General features: G+C 41.5%; 2 protein-coding genes across 3 annotated transcripts; one reads left to right on the top strand and one right to left on the bottom strand.

The window, feature by feature from the left end:
• Positions 1-211: 211 nt before the first annotated feature.
• catip (ciliogenesis associated TTC17 interacting protein) lies at positions 212-5390 on the bottom strand. Of its 2 annotated transcripts, none has more exons than XM_021613844.3 (10): positions 4154-5390; positions 3866-3964; positions 3552-3737; positions 3350-3405; positions 3010-3096; positions 2702-2869; positions 2391-2515; positions 2009-2085; positions 1546-1634; positions 212-1224 (listed from the first exon to the last, which is right to left on the bottom strand). In XM_021613844.3, the coding sequence occupies exons 2-10, from the start codon at positions 3942-3944 to the stop codon at positions 1036-1038; spliced, it is 1056 nt and encodes a 351-aa protein (XP_021469519.2). In that variant the 5' UTR covers positions 3945-3964; positions 4154-5390; the 3' UTR covers positions 212-1035. The 2 variants fall into 2 exon arrangements, with proteins under 2 accessions (XP_021469519.2, XP_021469520.2); XM_021613845.3 differs by having other exon boundaries at positions 2391-2512; positions 4154-4281.
• Positions 5391-8721: 3331 nt separating this feature from the next.
• LOC110530630 (protein lifeguard 3) lies at positions 8722-22853 on the top strand. The gene is made up of 12 exons (XM_036986267.2): positions 8722-9042; positions 13081-13431; positions 13622-13689; positions 13774-13838; positions 13927-13980; positions 14102-14152; positions 14267-14306; positions 15691-15728; positions 15814-15901; positions 15982-16077; positions 17827-17880; positions 19762-22853. The coding sequence occupies exons 2-12, from the start codon at positions 13086-13088 to the stop codon at positions 19909-19911; spliced, it is 1050 nt and encodes a 349-aa protein (XP_036842162.1). The 5' UTR covers positions 8722-9042; positions 13081-13085; the 3' UTR covers positions 19912-22853.
• The last annotated feature ends 1913 nt before the right edge of the window (positions 22854-24766 follow it).

The raw sequence follows: 24766 nt of genomic DNA, 5'->3' as shown, positions 1-24766 counted from the left end.
ATATCGCTGCCACCGCACTCCTTGGACGGGCTGTCCTGTTTTCTTTCGGTTTGAAGATTGGAGTATCAGTATGTCATTATAATGCGCGCTCATTAGTTCTACAGTAACATGACGCATTGAAAAAACTACTCTCAAATTGTCAAGTCATCTCTCTTCCGGGTACAGAGAATATAGGGCCTTTTTATAGTAAATGTAATTAACCCAACGCACATTTTGCTTAAATAAAACATTACGCTTTATTGAAATTTAAAATGACAACACACACACAGCTGAAAATGAGCTCCTGGAATTCCTTATCTATGTCCCAATAATTTACAAGTGCTCTCTTTCCTCATCTTATTTCCTTCATAACCACTGCTCTGCCTTATTGCAAAAACCACCAATAAATAGTTCAGTTGTCCCTCAAGAGATGAAAGACGGAGGGCCTCCCAGCGGTCTAAGGCTTTGCATTGCAGTGCTAGCTGTGTCACTACAGATCCTGGTTCGATTCCTGGCTGCGACCGGGAGACCCGTGAAGATGTGCACAATCGCGTCACCATCACGCTTTAGTGACTCCTGTGGCGGGTCGGGCGCATGTATGTTGACACGGTCGCCAGGTGTACGTGGTTTCCTCCAACACATTGGTGCGGCTGGCTTCCAGGTTAAGCGGGCATTGTGTCAAGAAGCAGTACGGCTTTGCGGGGTTGTGTTTCGGAGGACACATGGCTCTCGACATTCGCCTCTCCCGAGTCTGTACAGGTGTTGCAGTGATGGGACAAGACTGTAACTACCAATTGGGGAGAAAAAGGGGCAAAAAAATGAAAAAAAGATGAAAGACAGAACCTATTAAAGAGAACTGGGAATCTGAGAAGGGAATCTCAAAAGAGGCTTCTTCTCTTCATTCCCTTTCCTCCATCTGAACTGACATAAAATAATTGGACAAGTTAATTCCAATCTCTAGTAGGCACGGCAAGCCTACATCACAGTGCTTTCACCTATCCCATATGTGTCTCAGATCAGTGGAGAGGAAGCTATTTATACTGTTGAGACGCATCCTCAGGGTGAGGAGGTGTTGAAGGTGCTCCCCGGGGGTTGGAGGGAGGCGAATGGGGAGAAGTATTCGCGGGCAAACACAAATACGTCGCTCGGTTTCCTTAGTAACAAAAACTGCAGGAAGTCAGCCATCATAGTGCGGAGCTCCGGGTGCTGCCGCAGGTACGAGGCATGCTCCGCCTTCAACTCCTCCTGTAACACACACACACACGTCAGGTCATGTTGGAAACTTAGGGGTCAGTGGTTTAAGAATAAGGGGCTTGGGCAGTGTATCCCTAGCTCAGTCCTGGTGACCCCAAGGGGTGCATATTTTGGTTTTTGCCCTAGCACTACACAGCTGATTCAAATAATCAAAGCCTGGTGCTGAGTTAATTATTTGAATCAGCTGTGTAGTGTTACGGGAAAAAACTAAATGTGCACCCCTTGGGGTCCCCAGGACCGAGTCTGGGAAACGCTGGGCTAGGGTGAGAGTAGGGGTGAGGGATAGAGGGTAGGAAAATACTAATATGTCACCTTTCTGTCCAGGAACATGGAATGCATCTGCATGTCCTCCTCCCAGACCAGAGACCTCTTCTCAAACACAGGCTTATCATCCCTCACCTCTGAGACACAACACAGATACACAAACACATGTAAATAGGGGAACAATGATTTCTTGCACAAAAGATTCAATTTTGACAAAATGCAATTATTAAAAGTCATGTATCTGAATGTCTGTTAATGTCTCATTGCCTTGTCACATATAAATGATGTCCTGAATTTTTTATATTTTTTTAATCGCCTTGGTTTTATATTATTATTATTTTTCATTGTATTCACAGGAATATCCCTGTATTGATGTGTACTGTTGTTATTATTGTTGCAATAAATAAAAAAAAGTTGCAATTTAAATATAAAAATAATTATATTTAAATAGGGGAACACTCCTAATACTGTGTTGGTATGTGTGCATATGTGTGTTTTGGTGTTTATGTACCTGTGTGTGTTTGGAGCGGGAGTAGCAAGAGCCTCATGGTCACAGGAGAGCCCACCTGCACTCGGCTAGCCAGATGCCTAAACAGGTGCAGGATATGACATCACACAAGTAGAAAGTGATGAGAGAGGCGGTCAGAGACGGAAGAGGAAGCGACACAACCCACTCCCTCTTTTTTTGTGTTTCAATGGAAGTCAATGAACTAAGTAGACCAGACCCAGCTGCTATCACATTGGAGTCTATGGGAGAGCCACTCCCCTAAGTAGACAGGAATTGACAATTATTTTCAATAGTAAATGGCCTGAGTGAACTATTTTCATTTATCCACCATCTTTGGGGTGGTGCCCTGTATCTCGTTGGTCTGGTGGAAGTGATGTCATCTTACCCGTCAGACAGGAAGTAGCAGTGCCACATGGCTGGGATGTCCTCCACCGAGTTGACCGTCCTCTCCACCCCAAACACCTCCACCACCTCCTCTCCCGCCGTCTGCTGCCTGCACCCCAGCTCCTTCTGACCACAAATAGACCACTCATTAACCAAAAACTGTGGTCATTACGAGGTCGAATCAAAAAAAAATGAGAACACAAAAAAAAAGTTATAGTACTGTAAACAAACTCATGCACACTTTCCAAAAAGAAGACACTCATTTCTACTGTATAAGTAGGCTCACACACACACATTCACGGACACACTCACATATGTGGAGGTGGATATGTGTGTGTCCTGGTCGAAGGAGAGGAAGGTCATGTTTTCCGGGACGTTCTTCCTCAGAGCGAATACCCTCAGCAGCAGCAGGTTAGAGCCCTCGGACACTAACCCCTTCACAGAGGACAGAGGGTACGACAAGGTCTGCCTCCTAATCTCCTATACACACCCACCCACACACACACACAACAGGTTAGAAATATCAGATAGAAATCCTTCTCAAAGAGCACAATGGAAAACACACACTCTGCCCTCCTACCTCACACATACATTCACCTCCTCCCCCTTTTCTCTCTCACCTCTCCCACAGTGGTGATTTTGTTCACCACCAGCTGTCCATCATGCTGGACCATGTGACACTTCCTGTCCAATCGGTGGTCCTGAAGCTGAGAGCAGAGAATTAGCCTATGTGGAGTCGCCAGAAAATGCTAACGTCTGGTTTTCAGGGATACTGTATTGTTTTCCATTAAAAACTGAAGTGTGAACTCTGCTCAGGCTGATTCCTACGCCTGCCACGTTAGGTTAGCAGAGAATTGGTGGGAATGTTATATTGTAGAGTTTTATATTTTAGTCTCATAAGGTTTTGTAAAATGGTCTTGATGGGTCTAGCCTGTGTAGACCGGTTTCAGGCAGTTTTACCTTGACATACTCGTGGTGGTTTTGCTCCAGGGTCTCCAGGTTCAAAGAAAGGTAGGCTGATTGGAAATAGAGACAGAGATAGTAATCACAGACTGAGAAAGACCAACACTCACACCATCCCCATCTCACACTTTCCCACCCCTCTGTGTCCTGCCTCCCTTTCCCTATCTCCTCCCTCCTCTCTTCCTCCCCCCTGTCTTACCAGTGATGGCTGTACCACAGGGAGTGTTGTCAATAGCTCCATGGCTGTGTGCATGCAGCAGCAGGCAAGGCTGCTCCCTGCAAATGGTCCTCTCCACAGTCACCTTAAACTCTCCCAGCTCTCTGCCCCCCTCGGACACTGTCACCAGAGAGTCTTCAAACAGACACCGCTGCATCTCCGCAGCCCCTAAACACACACATTCACACACACACACACACACACACTGAAAACAAGCTACAGCTATAGCAGGGCTACGATGAAAGAGGAACTTGAGAGTGCAGGTGCCAACACTCAGCTAGCTCTACTTAACTCACGTATGCTGGACAGAAAGGCGATGGCCTCGCTAGAGGCTTTTAACTCCACGGCTTCCTCCGTCGTAGCAGTCTCTTCCATATCAGACTTTCAGTTTGGAGCTTCAGATACACGAAATAATTAATATGGGCAGTTTGCCAAAGCAGCTTACTACAACAGCATTAACAACAACACCACAGACTAGAGTTGGCAAACTAATACTGAGCTTTCTGGCTGAAGTTCATGTGATTGCAAATCATTCTATAAAGAACATGTTGATAGAATCATTCAGTGAGCTCGCATGTTGTTACCTTATTTAGCTAGAAGTCTGGCAGAAGGTTAGACCAATCTTTTTTTTTCGCTGTTGCCGTCTGTCTGTCTGTCTGTCTCAAGAGCATAAAAAAAACTCACAATATGGGTTGTCATGGCAACAACACCTGACAGTCGAAGAACCATAAAGATCTTGTAAACGCGCAGAAAATGGTTCTTGCGTAGGGATGACCAGGGATGTTCTCTTGACAAGTGCGTGAATTGGAAAATGTTAATGTCCTGTTAAGCATTCAACCAAAAGTAATTTTTGGTGTCAGGGAAAATGTATGAAGTAAAAAGTTCATTATTTTCTTTAGGAATGTAGTAGAGTAAAATTTGTCAAAAATATTAATATTAAAGTTAAGTACAACTACCCCAAAAAACAACTAAAATTGGACTTTAAAGCATTTTTAATGACTTCACAATAATGGTTTTGATGAATAAACAAGTTGTGGGTGTGTCGAACGTGCTCCATGGCTAAATATGTGGTTGCTTCAAGTTGTGTATTTACGGTATTTTATGTATTGCCTTGGAATCAAACTATTAGTTATAGTTTGTTAAACAGCTTACAGAAACAAAATAACATCTTTGTTAAATATGTTAACTTGAACCTGTTTGCAGTCCACATTATTCTAAGTAATTGCATGGCTTCAATGTGGAAATGTTGAAGTTAACTGACTTGCCTTGTTAAAAATAAAGGTTAAATAAAATCAAAAATATATACATAGCGTTCGCACTGATATAACGTTAGTGGCTAGGCCTACTGTAAATTGCATTATGGCTGATCATGGACATGCCAAATGTTGTCAATAAGCAATATTAAATTCATTATTGATAAAGCCTAAAAAAGAGCGAATAATTCTAATCAAATTCTAAACAAAACGTGCCACTGACGTTCTCACCATAAAACCAGGACAATTAATCATTCACATTTTTTTATACGAAAAACAAGCAATCTGTTCGTTTTTTTTTCAACAACAGTAAATACATATAAAATGTAATGATATCATAAAATCGCCAGCAAAAAAAGACTACGCATTGCTGTTGAACCAGCCTTCGCTATAGTATACCTAAGGTCAGGGTAGCCTACGAAATGAGGCGACACATGTTTAAAAAAACAGGTCTTCACTCCCAGAGTACCTGGGGCCCTGGTCTGAGACCCTGGTCGTGCTGTCGTTAGGACTGCAGCTGCAGCTGGCGTTCTACCTTGTCCCTGAACCCTGCTGGTCAAGTTCACCCAGGTAGTCACTTGTGCTAGGTACTTTGTCACTGTTGATCAGGGCTGTGCTGATTCGTGTGAGACAATAGTCATGTATTTGCAACAAGAACAGTGAGTGTTGTGTTGGGGCTGTATATCCTTATTTTGCAAATGTGAACGTTTAGCTGATCTGGAGTGGACTACATTTGTATTCGCTAGGATGACTAAGATCCATCATTATCAATGACTACCACCTAATGACTACCACCCACACCCAATCTACCACCACGAACACTCCTCCTCAATCTATTGTACATGGAACAACAACGTGTTCTATGTATTTATGATTAATATTACATTTTGTCAATAACAGCTTCTACACATAATAGGAACATGCTTGACTGAAAAAATCTTTAAACATTTCTTCAGACTTAATGGAGGTTACAGGGGTGATGCTGTTTCCCATCAGATTTCATAATATGCAAATATGTCAAAGTTATCAATTAGGAAGATGGTGCTGTTCAGAATGACACGTTTAGGACTGTTGAGGTCACAGGAGTTTGGTGGTACCTTCATTTGGGAGGACAGGCTCATGGTAACGGCTAGAGCGGTATAGTTGGAATGGTATCAAATACATCAAACACGTGGTTTCCTTGTGTTTGATGCCATCCCATTCGCTCCGTTCCAGCGATTATTATGAGGCATCCTCCCCTCAGCAGCCTTCACTGGTTGATGTTCACAGGACTCTCCTAATGCTATATTGAACGAGCACCATGGATGAAGAGAGGAAAACAGACAGCCTCTCTTTACCACACCTTCACCAAGTCATCCAATGTTTGCATCATGAATAATTGTTGCATCTTCTAAAATAAATATAGAAACATTGTGAGACATATTTAACACAGATTCAACCACAAAGACCAGGGAGGTTTTCCAATGCCTCGCAAAGAAGGGCACCTATTGGTAGACAGTTAAAAATAAAAATGGAAGACACTGAATATCCCTTTGATTATGGTGAAGTTATTAATTACACTTTGTATCATTACACCCAGTCACTACAAATATACAGGCGTGCTTCCTAACTCAGTTGCCGGAGAGGAAGGAAACCGCTCACGGATTTCACAATGGGGCCAATGGTGACTTTAAAACAGTTACAGAGTTTAATGGCTGTGATAGGAGAAAACTGAGGATGGATCAACAACATTGAAGTTACTCCACAATACTAACTTAAATGACAGAGTGAAAAGAAGGAAGCCTATATAGAACTAAAAATATTCCAAAACATGCATCCTGTTTGCAATAAGGCATTAAAGTAAAACTGCAAAAAGTTTATGTTGTGAATACAAAGTGTTATGTATCTAACAATTATTATTTAACATTTTGAAGACAGTCTTATCCAGAGGGACTTACAGGAGCAATTAGGGTTCAGTGTCTTGCTCAAGGGCACATCGGCAGATTTTTCACCTAGTCGGCTCAAGGATTTGAACCAACAACCTTTCAGGTTACTGGCCCAACGCTCTTAACAACTAGGCTACCTGAGTACCACGCTTTATATTTTCAAGCATGGTCATGTTATGGTTATGCTTGGCATCAGCAAGGATTAGGGAGTTTTATTTTTCTAAAATGTTTCACAAATGTTAGAATTTTTCTTCCACTTTGAGGGTACATAGTATTTTGTGTAGATCATTGACAACAAATGCCAATGAAATCCATTATAATCTAATTTTGTTACACAACAAAATTTGGAAAAAGTCAAGGTATGTGAATAATTTCTGAAGGCACTGTAAGGGCATTGAAGTGGTAAACACAATGGTATAAAAAGGCAAAAAGCATTAAAGAGGAGAAAATACCCAGAGTACCCCTGAAGTACCCCCTCATGTGCATTTTACCAGTAGGCATTTTATAGTGTCATGAGTCTTCTCAAGTACCCCCTGTGGATAGGGGGCCCTAGTACCAGTGGTTGAGAACCACTGTCTTACAGCATGTGACTTTGCAACACGCAGGTGTTTCATCTCCACTCTGGAATAAGTTTAACAGTTTGACACCACACAGGCATAATCACTGGAAGTACTAAAAAATAAAAAATTAATCCAAAAAGTACTGTACTGGGCCTTTAATAGTCCTGTATTATATGAGCACCATGATCATGGTGAAGTAGAGGATGGTAGTGGCATGTGATCTACAGCTTAGAGAAGAAGTAGTGCACGTCGTAGACAAACAGGTAGATTGCCATGAAGAGACTGGTCAGTGAGTCCAATATAAAGCACTCTTTATGTTCGGCTCAATACATTTTTTTGACACTGTAGTGAGTTCTAATCGCTTGGAACAATGAGCATCATTTAGAATGTTTTCATAATACAAAAATAGATTTACTGTAGACACAAAGACTTCACACTTGGCAGTTAGCGGTTAGCAGTTAGCGCTCATCTCGTCTGGGCATTGCATCAGCCAGATGAAGCAACTGCACATCTAATCTTCTTCCCCATCCTCTCTTGTCTTGATTCTACAGGTAGCTAATATGTTTTCCTCAAAACATTATTAGCAAGCTAGCTAACGTCAGCCGAGATCTCAGCTTGTTAACTAAGAAAGTCAATGTATATATGTATCATTTTTTAAATTCCGATTTTTCAGGGGGTGCTGCAGCACCCTCAGCACCCCTATTTCCAGCGGCTGTGACCACAGCCTGTCATTTCCAATGGGAACAAATTAATCGTAGTGGGCAAAACAAGCAAGGATGTGGGCAGAGCCAAGCACCAGCAAGCGAGAGCCTATTGACGCGTTTTAGCATTTATTTGCATATTTCCGTTAGGGAACGCCTACTACGTGAAGTGCGGGTCTGCAATAACTCAATTCGCCAACAATGCAATTTTTAGAAACTTTGGCAAAGGGTAAAGTCTACAAAAGGAAATCCATTCTGTTAATAACGGATTCTAGATTTGCATACAGAAAACTGTATTGAGATCAAATGATTCATTGATGAGACATTTTGCAGAATTTCTGACAAAATCCATCTCGCTCCATCTTTTCCCACTGCTATTCAACCAGATGCGTCACATGTATACAGCCAGTGAAATATCTGTCTCATTGTTCTATGGTAAAGGATTTGCATTCATTTTTAAATTGAGTTGCCCGCTTGAAAATCTTGTTTAATTTATTCACATATCAAGTTACATGTTTGCAAGTGTTGCATTTATTCACACATCACGTTACGTGGTTGCATTTATTCTAAAAATAAATGACACGTTAGAAAATATTTTGTGCGACTATAAAGCTGATTATACAGGTGCAACTCATATTTTACATGTACAAATATTACTTTACATGGTAGCACACTTATGTCTTTATTTTACCTCTATGAGTTCCATTGACTCCACCCACTAACAAGTAACAACTCTTCTAAAATTCCAGGAAATGTTCTACGGCTCGAGCTAACATCTGTCTGCCTGCTGCGGGAGGAAACAAGGAGGGGTCATAAAGAGAGAAAAGGGACCATAGAGAGAGAGAGAGGGAGAGAGAGAGAGAAGTTAACAGTTTCAAAACTCGACGGAATTAGAGTTTCAAATTTAAAAAATTTGTTCATCTGGCGTTTAGAGATTGGGTGGTTATAGCCGTGTTATAAGACGGGTCGCCTTTATCGTTTTTTTGTCTTGTTGTCATTGTTTGCGTTCTTGTTTTTCCTGGATTCATTGCGTGGTGAGTCAAACTATTTTTATACTTCCGGCACACCATACACTCACGGTGATCGTTTTAAAGAAAAAAGCATATGAACTGAATATGAGCTGAAGTTGGTAGTCCTTGGGTTACACCTGAATAGGCCTATTGTACACGTTACCTTGTGAGGCGGTTGTCTAAACCACCATTGAGCGAGGGGAGTTGGCCATTCTACCTTTTGCCTGCGACTTAACTTAAACACGCGTGTGTGTGTTTGCGTGTGTTGGCTATGGCCAAACATGGATACTTTGGTAGGGCTGTACGGACACGGGCCTTAGGTCAGTGGGCTAAAGCGGTATTGAATCGTGCAGACTACTTGGGTTAGAAACCTACCCAACCAGTTAATGTTACACAACCACATTCTCACTTCAAACTCTCCCATTAATTACGGCTGAAGAAGTTACACAGTGCTTAGTCATAAGCCTGTGTCCCTACACACCCAACACACACGCAGGGACTGTTTTATGGGCGGCAAGCAGCTGAAGCATTTTTTCCAGCTGATATTTTTTCACCGTTGCTTAGTACTGGAGAAGTGATGTAATGGCATGTTGTAAGGTGGAGGCCGACACCCAAACAATCCCTGTTTTTTATTTATTTTAATTTTACCATTATTTAACCAGGTAGGCCAGTTAAGATCAGTCTCTCATTTGCAACTGCGACCTGGCCAAGATAAAGCATAGCAATTCTACACATACAACAAAACAGTCAATAAACAGTAGAACAAAAGAAAACAAAAAGTATATATACAGTGAGTGCAAATGAGGTAAGATAAGGGAGTTAAGGCAATAAATAGGCCATGGTGGCAAAGTTTATTTTTTATTTGTATTTATTTCACCTATTTAACCAGGTAGGCAAGTTCAGAAAAAGTTATCATGTACAATTGCGACCTGGCCAAGATAAAGCAAAGCAATTCCACACATACAACAACACATAGTTACACATGGAGTACACATGGAGTAAAACAAACATACAGTCAATAATTCAGTAGAAAAATAATTCTATATACAATGTGAGCAAATGAGGTGAGATAAGGGAGGTAAAGGCAACAAAAAAGGCCATGGTGGCAAAGTAAATACAATATAGCAAGTAAAACACTGGAATGGTAGATTTCCAGTGGAAGAATGTGCAAAGTAGAGAGAATTAATGGATGTGCAAAGGAGCAAAATAAATAAATACAGTAGGGGAAGAGGTAGTTGTTTGGGCTAAATTATAGATGGGCTATGTACAGGTGCAGTAATCTGTGAGCTGCTCTGACAGCTGGTGCTTAAAGCTAGTGAGGGAGATAAGTGTTTCCAGTTTCAGAGATTTTTGTAGTTTGTTCTGGCCAAAGGAAAAATTGGTTTTGGGGGTGACCAGAGAGATATACCTGCTGGAGCACGTGCTACAGGTGGGTGCTGCTATGGTGACCAGCGAGCTGAGATTAGGGGGGACTTTACCTAGCAGGGTCTTGTAGATGACCTAGAGCCAGTGGGTTTGGTGACGAGTATGAAGCGAGGGCCAGCCAACGAGAGCGTTCAGGTCGCAGTGGTGGGTAGTATATGGGGCTTTGGTGACAAAACGGATGGCACTGTGATCTGTGAGCTGCTCTGACAGCTGGCGCTTAAAGCTAGTGAGGGAGATATGAGTCTCCAGCTTTGTGGAACTTTAGAGGCTTAATCCCTACCTGAGGGAACTCCCATAATGATCACTCCCAAGTTAAATTGTCTATATAAACTCTACTCTCTAAACTCTCTCTCTGTCGTTAAGCTCTGTAGTGTTCAGTGTATGTGATAGTGGTTATTAGAAATTGACATGTCTGTCAGGAGCATGGTTGTGATGTGTGGTTGTGCTGCAGTGTGTGTGAACCACAGATAGACAGTACCAGTCCAAAGTTTGTAAACACCTACTCATTAAAGGGTTTTTCTTTATTTAGACTATTTTCTACATTGTAGAATAATAGTGAAGACATCAAAACTATGAAATAACACATTTGGCATCATGTATTAACCAAAAAAGTGTTAAACAAATCTAAATATATTTTATATTCTTCAAAGAAGCCACCCTTTGCCTTGATGAAAGCTTTGCACACTCTTGGCATTCTCTCAACCAGCTTCACCTGGAATGCTTTTCCAACAGTCTTGAAGGAGTTCCCACATATGCTAAGCACTCGTTGGCTGCTTTTCCTTCACTCTGCGGTCCAACTCATCCCAAACCATCTCAATTGGGTTGAGGTCGGGTGATTGCAGAGGCCAGGTCATCTGATGCAGCACTCCATCACTCTCCTTCTTGGTCAAATAGCCCTTACACAGCCTGGAGGTGGGTTTTGGGTCATTGTCCTGTTTAAAAACAAATGAGAGTTCCACTAAGCACAAACCAGATTGGATGGCGTATCGCTGCAGAATGCTTTTGTAGCCATGCTGGTTAAGTTAGCCTTGAATTCTAAATAAATCACTGACAGTGTCATCAGAAAAACACCATCACACCTTCTCCATGCTTCATGGTGGGAACCACACATGCGGATATCATCCGTTCACCTACTCTGCCTCTCACAAAGACGCGATTGGACCCAAAAATTACAAATTTGGACTCATCAGACCAGGGGACAGATTTCCACCGGTCTAATGTCCATTGCTCGTGTTTCTTGGCCCAAGCAAGTCTCTTATTATTGGTGTCCTTTAGAAGTGGTTTCTTTGCAGCAATTTGACCATGAAGGCCTGATTCACGCAGTCTCCTCAGAACAGTTGATGTTGAGACGTGTCTGTTACTTGAACTCTGTGAAGACCCTGTGAAGACCCTGGGTCTTCCTTTCCTGTGGCGGTCCTCATGAGAGCCAGTTTCATCATAGCACTTGATGGTTTTTGCGACTGCACTTGAATAAACTTTTAATGTTCTTGAAATTTTCCAGGCTGACTGACCTTCATGTCTTAAAGTAATGATGGACTGTTGTTTCTCTTTGCTTATTTATGCTGTACTTGCCATAATATGGACTTGGTCTTTTACCAAATAGGGCTATCTTCTGTATACCACCCCTAACTTGTCACAACACAGCTGATTGGCTCAAACGCATTAAGAAGGAAATAAATTCCACAAATGACCTTTTAACAAGACACACCAGTTAATTGAATTGCTTTCCAGATGACTACCTCATGAAGCTGGTTGAGAGAATGTCAAGAGTGTACAAAACTTTAATCAAGGCAAAGGGTGGCTCCTTTGAAGAATCTCAAATATAAAATATATTTTGATTTGTGTAACACTTTTTTGGTTACTACATGATTCCATGTGTTATTTCATAGTTTTGATGTCTTCACTATTATTCTACAATGTAGAAAATAGTAATAATTAAGAAAAACCCTTGAAGGAGTAGGTGTGTCCAAACTTTTGACTTGTACTGTAAGCAGAAACATATGGAAACACTCCACTTCAACTTAATCTGCCTCTAGAGATACAACTAATATAAACCCCTAAGAGCCCTTGACTACAGGAGCAAAATAGTGTGCCCTTAATAGAGATCTTTGCTTGAAAAACGAGAAAAGGCGGCTATAGTACTGTTTGTCCATCTTGAGTCGCTGTAGCCAGTAATACTTCCTCAAATTTTCCTGAATTAATTTATCATAACTCAATAAATCTGTCATTCATTTTGATATTTTTGCCGAGGAGATCTTAGTCGTGCAATTTGACATCTAAGTTGTTTAGCGCCGTATTTCTCAAAGTAAAACATGTGCATGAAAACGAGTCATCTATCGTTGAATGGCAACAAACACTTAATTGAAGAATCCCTACTGTTGACGAATGACTGACGAAGGGGCGTCGACTTTGGGTTCCGAACTTCGGCTGACCACGAGAATTTTTTGTGTGAGCACAAGCAGCCCCCCAAAAACTTGCCAAAGATCAAAAGTAATATATTCACATACTGTTCTGAACTGTTTTGGGTGGGTAGAATGGGCCATAACTACTTCTCGCTCTCCCTCCTCCCCTCCTCTCTCTCTTTTCTCATCCTCTCTTTTCTCATCCTCTCTCTCTCTCTCTCTTTCTCTCCCTCAGACAGTATGTCTCGGTCTGACTTCCCCCTGGGTTACGATGACTCTCATTCCCCCCTCTATGGCCCCCAAGGTGGTAACTACCCCCCTCCCCCTGCCTATGGCTTCCCTGCCAATGGAGGTCCCCCATCAGGCCAGCCCTCGTCCTTCTACCCCTCTGGTCCCCATGGACCTCCATACCCCGGCCAGCCTGCCGGGTACCCTGCTGGGCCCTACCCCGGCCAGCCTGCCGGGTACCCTGCTGGGCCCTACCCAGGCCAGCCTCACCCCGGGGGTCCAGGGTACAACAACCAGCCTATGATGCCACCCATACCCCCTATAATCCCCCCTATGATGCCTAGCAGTGCACTGAGCGGTAAGCCTGAACCCTCCTCTCACCTGTCTGGGGCTTACTCTGAAGTGTTCTGTTACTACTGAATAAGCTCCTTCACACAGTTAAAATAAATACTTGATACTATAGGTTCTACTTTAGTAGTTGATTACCAGGCATGTGTTCTGATGTGAAGTGACATATGACTCTAATGATGTCTCTGCTGATGTCACAGGCGATGGAGAGGGGTTTGCTGCAGGTAGCTTTGACAGTCTGAAAGTGCGACACTCCTTCATACGAAAGGTGAGAACACAGCACGCACGCACACACACAGTTAACACACAAACACACAAGAAGTGTATAATATACTCTCCATTTTTCTCTTAGGTGTATATGATCCTGGCATCTCAGCTACTCGTCACTGTCGCAATTGTGGCCGTCTTCACATTTGTGTGAGTGTGTGTGTTACTATGACTGTGTATTAGTGATTTTGTGTTCCTGCACAAATGTGTGTTTGTATAACTGAGTTTCTCTTTGCAGTGACTCTGTCAAGAAGTTTGTGATCGCAAACCCAGCTGTCTACTGGGCATCATTGTAAGTACTATCCCTTACTACTGACCTATGGTTTTACAGTACTGTTGGATTGACAGCTGTACTGGCCTATGTTCTGCATGTCCTGTTTGATTGACAGCTGTGTTGACCTATGTCTTTGCAGCGCTGTGTATTTCGTCACTCACATTGTGCTGGTCTGCTGTAAAGGACCCAGGTGAGTCTCTTTCTTAAAGAATTCCTTTGGAAAATGATGACAATATAGTTAGTTGACAACAATGTTTTAATGTATTGAAGTGCTGTCCTAATGTGGCCACTCCCCTGTCTTTAGGAGGAAATTCCCATGGAATGTCATCCTGCTGGCCGTCTTTGTAAGTAACTATTACTAGTCTGTACAGATCTGTTGAAAAAATGTCTAGTTGGAGCTCGTCAGAGCAGTCGGCTGTGAATGCCCTCACTTGCTACTACTTAATGCTGATTGTTAAGGTTCTGACTCACTACAGGCTGTCCAGCAAGAACAAGGCAGATGTGTCCATACGTAGAGTTGTATTTATCTTTGTCACCAACACACAAACTTTTCAGTGATTTACCTGAAAGGTAAGAACAATTATAAACTGGGTTGTTCGAGCTCTGAATGCTGAAAGCTGTATACCACGGGTATGACAGAACATTTCTTTTTACTCTTTTAATTACATTGGTAACCAGTTTATAATAGCAATAAGGCACCTCGGGTGTTAGTGGTATATGGCCAATATACCACGGCTAAGAGCTGTATCCAGGCACTCCTCGTTGCGTCATGCATAAGAACTGCCTTTAGCTGTGATATATTGGCCATATACCCCCGTGCCTTATTGCTTAAATATAAAATGTTGTAAGCTATGCAGTAGGAATATCTACACAGGAAAGAATGGCATAGCATCTATACAGGGATATTCACATAAGACACATATTAACAGCAGTGTATGTTTAAACATCTTGCAGGAGAGAGAGCGAGAATTAATTACTTAGGCAGGCAAGATTTATGGCCCCCACTGGACTAGTGGAGATCTGATCTGATCTGTGTCCAGTACCAAATCTTACTGCTCGTACGGGAGCGCTGACGATAATCTCTGAAACCTCTAGAATCTCTCACCATGCCTTAACAGTAGCGCAAACTATAAAAGCGCAGTGGTAAAGTGTGCATACAGGCTATAGGATTTAACCATCTTGACACAATAATGTCTACTGCGCAACACTCATGCATTAAACCCAATACAGACACTTGTAAATGACATGCACATGGAGTATCTGAAATAAACTGTGTATGAGCTGCAGCAGTACTATACAGCTACAGTTACAGATGTAACAAGGTAATTAGGCCTAAATGTAATTGCTTGCAGTCAATCATCATAACGTATCATTAACCCTCCTGACAATAAACCCCACAACTCACTTCTTGGATGCACGCACAATCTTCCTAAACACAACTTGCGTCTTCATCTTACAACTGAAAACACTGACCTGGAGTGGGAGGGGTCAGAGTCGAAATGTCCATTCGGGCACACTGATTGGTGGAAACCAGGAAGCTGTGATAGACAGCTGAGAAGGGGAGAAATCACTCTAACAGGACTGTGGGGAAAGTGACTGCACAGGCGTGACCTCTTTTTTTTTTTTTTTACCTCTGCACTAGTCTGTCATACTGCTCTATGGTGAACTTTATTGGTTGGTGCTGGCCTGCAGTGGTCTATATTGATCTGTGTATTCTGTGTTCTACAGACACTGGCCATGTCCTACATGACGGGCACCATATCCAGGTGAGAGAGAGACACACACAAACACACACACACCTGAGCGTGGTAGTAATGTCTGTCTGTCTGTCTGTGTGTCTCTGCTCTGTAGTTACTATGATACTAAGGCAGTGTTTCTGGCTCTGGGCATCACCGTCATTGTCTGTATCATCACCACTGTCTTCTGCTTCCAGACCAAGGTAAGAGACACCTGACGTGTGTTGTGTGTGTGTGTGTGTGTGTGCGCAAGTGTTTGAAACTTCATAATGTATCTCTTCAGGTGGACCTCACCTCATGCCCAGGCCTATTCTGTGTCCTGGGGATCGTTGTCATGGTGGCAGGCATCATCACAGCCATTGTGCTCTCCTTCAAATATGTGAGTTTGCATATTACGCACGCGGCGCACACAGACATGAACACTCACACGCTAGTGGTGCGCAGGTCAGCTGTTTGTTCACCCGCACCCGCCCGCAATTGCTCATAACCCTCCCACAACCTCCAGACTATATGTGATGAAGTTAAAATTCTCGGGCCCACACTGCAAATACTTTTTCTGTATTTAACCAGGCAAGTCAGTTAAGAACAAATTCTTATTTACAATGATGGCCTAGGAACAGTGGGTTAACTGCCTTGTTCACGGGCATAACGACAGATTTTTACCTTGTCAGCTCGGGGATTCTATCCACCAACCTTTCGGTTGCTGGCCCAACACTCTAACCATTAGGCTACCTGCCTCCCCAAAATATAGAACCGGCGCTATAGGCTAGAGTCAAAGACGGCAGGATGATTTTTTGACGGGGGTATAAAGGATAATTTTTTGCCTGATTTTAGATATGTTTCTGCTTATAATTTAAAACACTTTGGAAGGATATTTGTTAGTCAACTTGTCTATAATTTGATACATGCCGCTTCTCTTTTGTCATATGTTGCCCTAGAAGACTAAATAAACCCTTGCTCAACAGAATAATATCATAAATCGATCGAATGAATGCTTCAATGTAGTTGACATAGATGATAACAGAGAGAACTTGACCTTTCATGGAGCAAAGACGTTTAGGAACTGGGAAAAAATGCTATAACAAAATTATTTTCTGTGCAAAATTTCAGTTTGACCAATGTAAGGATTTTCAGTTTGGCTTGGATGCAAATTTTGTGTGTTTGAAATACTATCAGCTTTTATGATGCTGATAAAGACAGCAACTCTACAGATGATATCTAACTGAGCATTCACATTCTCTCAAGATGCTGAAAGAAAGAAATCATATTTCTTCTCCTGTTCCCAAGTCAAAATGTTGCCTACAGTTTTTTTTATTTGACCTTTATTTAACCAGGAAAAGCCCATTGAGACCCAGAGTTTATTTTTCAATGAAGATCTGGCCAGTTTGGTGTATCATTTTACTGCAAGACTGTGAGAGGTTATAGACCTACAGTCAGTGTCCTAATTTCAGTTTCCATTTAACCCATCTGAACAGTAGACTACAGTTCCCTTGACGTGCCATAGACCTGTTTGAAGTCCCCGTTTTGTGATTTGTGTAGCACCTCAGAATCATCACATATTACATAGAAAAGTAATGTTTGGGAAGTATTTGGTGAAGTGGCAAATAACTTCAAATCTTTCCCAAATATGACTTTTCTGGCTCTCCCTTTTCTTTATTTTCTACTGTCCTTTTGCAGCTTTTCTCTTATTGAATTAAACTCGCATTGTACTTTTTGCCTCCGTGGATTGACATGAACTTTTTCTGCCCGTTCCCAAAAGCATTTGGTGATTAGCGTGTAGGCACATACATTTGGACCCTAAAGCTTAGGCTTATGCACTAATGCCAGATAGCCTAAAATAATGAATGAAAAACCTTATTGTAGACAATAGAAATAAATTGCACAAGAATGATAGTCATGGATTTTTTTAAAGGTATTGTTTTGTCTTTATTCAACCCGCCCGCCACCCCCCTTGCCCTTCATCCACACAGTATTTAATTACCCTAAACCTGTCCGCCCCTCGGATATAACCCACGCATCACTAACACACACACACCGTTAGCCATACCTAGTCATGTTTGTTTTCCATGTCTATTGTATTACAGTAATGGTTCGGTGTTTTCTAATGGTGTTGTCTCCTCCTGGCCAGATTCCTTGGCTTCACATGGTGTACGCGGCCGTTGGCGCAATAGTCTACACACTGGTGAGTACAATACACAAGTAGATGTAGTACAGACAGAACCACTTTAACTGTACAAATCAGTTTCTTCCTACAACATATATGTATAATATATTGTGCTTTGTAGTGATGTTATTCGGACACATTTTGTAGTTGTGTTGCTAGTGTTACAGTGCCTTGCGAAAGTATTCGGCCCCCTTGAACTTTGCGACCTTTTGCCACATTTCAGGCTTCAAACATAAAGATATAAAACTGTATTTTTTTGTGAAGAATCAACAACAAGTGGGACACAATCATGAAGTGGAACGACATTTATTGGATATTTCAAACTTTTTAACAAATCAAAAACTGAAAAATTGGGCGTGCAAAATTATTCAGCCCCTTTACTTTCAGTGCAGCAAACTCTCTCCAGAAGTTCAGTGAGGATCTCTGAATGATCCAATGTTGACCTAAATGACTAATGATGATAAATACAATCCACCTGTGTGTAATCAAGTCTCCGTATAAATGCACCTGCACTGTGATAGTCTCAGAGGTCCGTTAAAAGCGCAGAGAGCATCATGAAGAACAAGGAACACACCAGGCAGGTCCGAGATACTGTTGTGAAGAAGTTTAAAGCCGGATTTGGATACAAAAAGATTTCCCAAGCTTTAAACATCCCAAGGAGCACTGTGCAAGCGATAATATTGAAATGGAAGGAGTATCAGACCACTGCAAATCTACCAAGACCTGGCCGTCCCTCTAAACTTTCAGCTCATACAAGGAGAAGACTGATCAGAGATGCAGCCAAGAGGCCCATGATCACTCTGGATGAACTGCAGAGATCTACAGCTGAGGTGGGAGACTCTGTCCATAGGACAACAATCAGTCGTATATTGCACAAATCTGGCCTTTATGGAAGAGTGGCAAGAAGAAAGCCATTTCTTAAAGATATCCATAAAAAAAGTGTAGTTTAAAGTTTGCCACAAGCCACCTGGGAAACACACCAAACATGTGGAAGAAGGTGCTCTGGTCAGATGAAACCAAAATTGAACTTTTTGGCAACAATGCAAAACGTTATGTTTGGCGTAAAAGCAACACAGCTCATCACCCTGAACACACCATCCCCACTGTCAAACATGGTGGTGGCAGCATCATGGTTTGGGCCTGCTTTTCTTCAGCAGGGACAGGGAAGATGGTTAAAATTGATGGGAAGATGGATCGAGCCAAATACAGGACCATTCTGGAAGAAAACTTGATGGAGTCTGCAAAAGACCTGAGACTGGGACGGAGATTTGTCTTCCAACAAGACAATGATCCAAAACATAAAGCAAAATCTACAATGGAATGGTTCAAAAATAAACATATCCAGGTGTTAGAATGGCCAAGTCAAAGTCCAGACCTGAATCCAATCGAGAATCTGTGGAAAGAACTGAAAACTGCTGTTCACAAATGCTCTCCATCCAACCTCTCTGAGCTCGAGCTGTTTTGCAAGGAGGAATGGGAAAAAATGTCAGTCTCTCGATGTGCAAAACTGATAGAGACATACCCCAAGCGACTTACAGCTGTAATCGCAGCAAAAGGTGGCGCTACAAAGTATTAACTTAAGGGGGCTGAATAATTTTGCACGCCCAATTTTTCAGTTTTTGATTTGTTAAAAAAGTTATAAATATCCAATAAATGTCGTTCCACTTCATGATTGTGTCCCACTTGTTGTTGATTCTTCACAAAAAAATACAGTTTTATATCTTTATGTTTGAAGCTTGAAATGTGGCAAAATGTCGCAAAGTTCAAGGGGGCCGAATACTTTCGCAAGGCACTGTATCTATGTACTGTTTTCTTGTCTGCATTGACTTATTGCTGGTACATTACTGATATATTGCTCATATATTTTCTGATATCTTGCTGGTGTATTTCTGTGTGTAGTTTCTGGCGTACCACACACAGCTGTTGATCGGCAAGGGGAAGAACTCTATCAGTCCAGAGGAGTATGTGTTCGCAGCGCTCTCCATCTACATCGACATCGTCCAGATCTTCCTGTGCCTGCTGCAGCTTATTGGTGCAGCCAACAGATGAATCCCCAGAAACAACGTTCCTTCCCATCCCCTCCCCCCCTGAGACAGGCAGACTCGGCTCACCAGAGTGCAACTGCACTCACTATAGAATTAGAATGAGTAGAATGGAAATACTGGTGTACCTACCACAGAACGTTGTTTTTAATGGGAACGTTCTTTCTACTAATTCTAATTCTATGGATTTGACTTCGCTAACACACATATTTAGCCATTTTCATGAAGTCTACTCTTCTGCTAAAATGCATCTGCTTGCAAAGACATATGTAGTAATATATCAGTATAGACACCAGTGGTGTAAAATAACTAAGTAAAAATACTTTGAAGTACTACCTAAGTAGTTTTTTGGGTATCTGTACTTTACTATTTCTATTTTTGACAACATTCACTTTTACTCCACTACACTCCAAATGAAAATATATAAGTTTTACTCCCGTACATTTTCCCTGACACATAAGAGTACTTGTTACATTTCGAATGTTTAGCAGGAAAGGAAAATGTTACAATTCACACACTTATAAAGAGAACACGTGGTCATCCCTACTGCCTCTGATATGGCGGACTCACTAAACACAAATGCTTTGTGCATTTTACACTTTTAATCAAGTAGTATTTTACTGGGTGACTTTCACTTGAGTCATTTGCTATTAAGGTACAGGATCTTGACTTTTACCAAAGTATGACAACTGGGTACTTTTTCCACCACGGATAGACACACTGAATACAAAGCTGTAACTTTAATCTAACTATCTTTATATGAAGATTTTTTTAATTTGATATTTTTTGTTTATAAAGTAAAAATGTGTGTTATGAGCTGGGAGCAGTAAGATACTTTCTGAACTTGTCCAGTAGGTTTGTGCCTGCTGAAGGCAACCCTGAGGTGTATTCACTAGGAGCCAAACGGAGGCAAACAAAAGCAACAGGAACCAAACAGGGAGGGATATTCCTGAAATTATTTCACTAGAAACTTGTTTTTGTTGCAAAACATTTTCCAAAGCGAAATGTTTAACTACGGTTTGCACTAATAAATACACCCCCCCAATATCAGTATTCCTCTGAGACACAGAGAGGAAGGATTTTTTTTTTTTTTACTCTGTATGTCTGATGCTTTTCTATGATTGTTACATTTGTAATTGGGTAGTCATGAGCGAAAGCTCAGTGCTGATTGGCTTGATTTTTATGCACTTTTTGGTAACGAGTGTCACCTTAGGCTGCGTTTAGACAGGCAGCCCAATATTCTTTTCACTAATTGTTGACCAATCAGATCAGCTCTGAAAAAGAATTGGCTGCCTGTCTAAACGCAGCCAGTGATGCCATCTTTAAGATATGCTTTTATGTAAATGCAATGTCTGTTTCTGATGTACTTGTTAACACATATAGGAGTATACCTAATATAGTATTGTGAAATTCTGTTAGCTGTATTGTTATGTACTGGTTTGAACATATCAGGCTCAAATGTGTGTTTAGAACCCTCAGAACAGAACATTCCAATTGATCACTTGGCAAACTGCTGCCAACTCCAAATATTAGAGTAGAACACTGAGAACCATAGCCGCAGGAAGCTGTTTGGGGTCGTGGAACAGTGCTTTTTCCACCGGCAGGTGGGTAGGGGCGCTACAGACCTGCTATATCGGCTAATACAGGACTAGTAAATGCACAGTGGACTACTTTGGTGAGAATTTCTATTGTTACATTCGGATTCCTCAGGGGGTGCAGCACCCCTACTTTCCGTGGCTATAGAGTACCACAGTATGAGTCATAATACCCATGAAACCTAGCGGTCAAACAAGGAAATGGTTCCAATAATTTTTCCACCGTTCATTTTTCCCACAGGGGATTTTAGAAACACTTAAATACTTACTACGGCTGTGTTTCTTGTAGGCTTACCCTGGCATGACATTTTGTGTAAATCTCTTTAGGACAAGGTGACTTTTGTCTATTTATTTATTTATTCATTCGCCTGTATTTCCTCCCCCCCCCCCAAAATGAAATGACAATTAGCTGCTATTGTGGCTGTCATAAAGAACTACAAATGCCATGATGATCTGGACGAAACTGCCAAATTCGAGGCTGAGGTAAGAATCTCTGGATTAACTATCTAATGTTAGCTAAATGTTGTAATGAATAAATTGGCTACATTTCTTTAAATGGACAATTCTGTAAACTTGTTTCAATTGACACAATACCTGTTAGCAAAGGTGTCAGCTAGAGATGACATGCAGGAACTTACAGCGATTTGTAGCTTTGCATGGTCTGCTTTGATGCTAATTAGAATTTTTGAATCTGAGAGTAAATAAAGATGAATATATTGATAAAAGTCACCTTGTCCGAGAGAGATTTACATGGTTATCAAAACATCACACCATGGTAAGCCTACATGAAACAACCCGTATGGATTCTAAAATCCCCTATGGGAAAAACGATTGGAACCATCGCCACTGTGACTATGCTGAGAACAGTCCAAAATGTACACATCAAAGCATTAACATCTGATGTTCTTTTCTACATGATGAGAAGAAAGGAAGCCACTTTATATTGAGATTAAATGATTGATTGTTGAGCTAAATTAAAAGGGAACATTCCTCAAAAGGTGTACTTACTTAGCTGACATCCTTGAGTTGAGTAATGAGGGAAGTGCAGGTAGACTGCCCCTAAGTGCTGATCTAAGGTCAATTTTATAGTGGTTGATGTTGGAACTGGGTGTGGTGAGCTAATTCTATAACTGAGTTTAGGGGCATCTCTAGACTCGTTTTGAGATGTATGTCTCTGAAACCTTTGACGCCAATTTGCTTCCACTGAGATTACTAATTAGAATGTGGTTGCCATGGAATGTTTGGTGCTAGCTTGGAGGACAGTTGCCAAAGTCTATAGGAGCATGCTAATGAGAAAAATATGGACACATCTATATTGATTTTCATATCAAATAAAATATTTTATTGCCACGTGTCTAATTGAATCTGTGTGCAAGTCAAAACAGTTCAAATCACATTTGATAAGATTATAAATATCCAGCTGTTTTTTATATACAGAACATACACATCATGTGGGGCGGGGCATATTTTAACTGGGGAATTCTACACATAGAAATAGAACATAATTGTATATCTCTATAATTCTACTATGGACTTTTAAAGAGATAGGCAAGCTATTTCATCAACACATAAGATGGTAAGACCACAGACAAGTCTGGAAAATCTGGATAGATGGGATCTGTTGAATGAAGCAGTGACATACATCAGTCTGGTCAGGAAATACTGGGCCCTATAGTGATCCAGCCAGATATCACTTCTTGAGGCTGAGCTCGTGCTCATCATGGACTAAGGAGAGTTGATTAAAATAAACTCTTGTGGGTGCGAACATAATTACTGAATCAAGTATCGGTGTCTCTCAAACTAACTGTTCATTTGATCAGTTGGTCTCTTTTCAGTTGGCTGTTCTGTGCTTCCTGTTCAGAGATGTGCTCAACAGGAAGACGGTGAGGGACAGGGACCACATGAAGAGATTAATAGCATCCAATCCTAACGTCTCCCTACACATTCTTTTATGTATGGAAGTATTGGATGATAGGTTAGGTATTAGCAACAGGGGCGCAACTTTCACTGGGGACACCCCCACATTTAATAATTGCATTGTAATACAAAACGGGGCACCGGGGTGCTTTAGGACCATGCAGACGCCTCAGAGCCGTCGGGTAGGCGGTTTTATGGTTTCAGCCAGATGGATTTAGGACAGGCAAGATTTTGGACTGCATGGACGCTACAGAGCGTGCTGACATGCTGTGTGAAGGCAAAGCTTCTGAAAGGCTGGCGTATAGGATCAGTACAGGAGAGACAAACAGAAGCAGCTGCTGTCTGTGTTGTGCTTTTTCTCCGAGTTGTAAAAGCAAGCAGAGCAGAAACTGGCTACTCTTTAGTTGACTGATCTAGCTGGCAAGGTAACTGCTGTATGTATTCCCAGTGCTGAGCTAGTGGTAACTGACATGTTACATTAGCTAATGTTTCAACCCCTCTCGACTGAAGTAAATGAACTACTGTACCAGCAGCTAGTTAGCTAACTAGTAGCTATCACAGCCAGATCAGCTCTAGCTAGCCTCTAACTATCTGTCAAACAGCTGTTGTGTGTATGGAAATGTTTTGTAGCCTTTGTTTTTTCCTGTTTAAACAAAAGTAATTTGATGATGTATCATTAGCCAGAGCTTGTCAAAAGTTGGTCAATGTTAGCAAGCTAGCTCATGAACTTTAGATATTATTTTTTCTCAATCACACTAGACCTGAATCAAATGATGAAACCAGCTGCCAAGCGATTGAAGATCGATATTCTGACGTGTTTTTGGTGCAATGTTAGTTTTTATTAGTCAGTATAGTAATGTAAAATTATGAATCTGTCAGTTTCCCTAGCTAATTTCCTATGTTTCACACTGACTTAGTATAAACAGCTCTACAGGCTTCACTGTCAAGGTGCACAGTCAGTTACACAACACTATACTCATCATGTCTTAGCAGGATCAGAGGGTGACAGGTGTCCCTGCAGGGTCAGACAGCCAGGGAAGACCAGTCTACGGCACTCAGGTGATTTTTGCAGTATATTATAACAATCAGTGAATGGCTGCAAAGTTCCATCTTGAGTTGATGGGTAGGTGTCAGTTCTGACCTTTATTTCCTTTGTTTTGTCGTTATTTAGTATGGTCAGGGCGAGAGTTGGGGTGGGCAGTCTGTTTGTTTTTCTATGATTTTGGGATTTCTATGTTTCGGCCTAGTATGGGTCTCAATCAGAGGCAGGTGTCATTAGTTGTCTCTGATTGAGAATCATACTTACAGTGCCTTGCGAAAGTATTCGGCCCCCTTGAACTTTGCAACCTT

Source organism: Oncorhynchus mykiss, chromosome 8 (assembly GCF_057628025.1).
Source record: "Oncorhynchus mykiss isolate SJ-2025 chromosome 8, ASM5762802v1, whole genome shotgun sequence".
Classification (NCBI taxonomy): Eukaryota; Metazoa; Chordata; class Actinopteri; order Salmoniformes; family Salmonidae; genus Oncorhynchus; species Oncorhynchus mykiss.
Note: the sequence above shows the minus strand (reverse complement) of the source record. Positions and strands in the feature narration are given on the sequence as shown.

Excerpts from the sequence above, each read along its gene's own strand:
- catip (XM_021613844.3), bottom strand. The coding sequence starts at position 3,944 with ATGGAAGAGACTGCTACGACGGAGGAAGCCGTGGAGTTAAAAGCCTCT. Across the intron at positions 3,406-3,551 it reads CTGTGGTACAGCCATCACTG|CCTACCTTTCTTTGAACCTG; the intron begins GTAAGACAGGGG and ends ATTTCCAATCAG. Across the intron at positions 2,516-2,701 it reads ACATATCCACCTCCACATAT|AAGGAGCTGGGGTGCAGGCA; the intron begins GTGAGTGTGTCC and ends ATTTGTGGTCAG.
- LOC110530630 (XM_036986267.2), top strand. The coding sequence starts at position 13,086 with ATGTCTCGGTCTGACTTCCCCCTGGGTTACGATGACTCTCATTCCCCC. Across the intron at positions 13,690-13,773 it reads GACACTCCTTCATACGAAAG|GTGTATATGATCCTGGCATC; the intron begins GTGAGAACACAG and ends TTTTTCTCTTAG. Across the intron at positions 13,981-14,101 it reads GCTGTCTACTGGGCATCATT|CGCTGTGTATTTCGTCACTC; the intron begins GTAAGTACTATC and ends ATGTCTTTGCAG.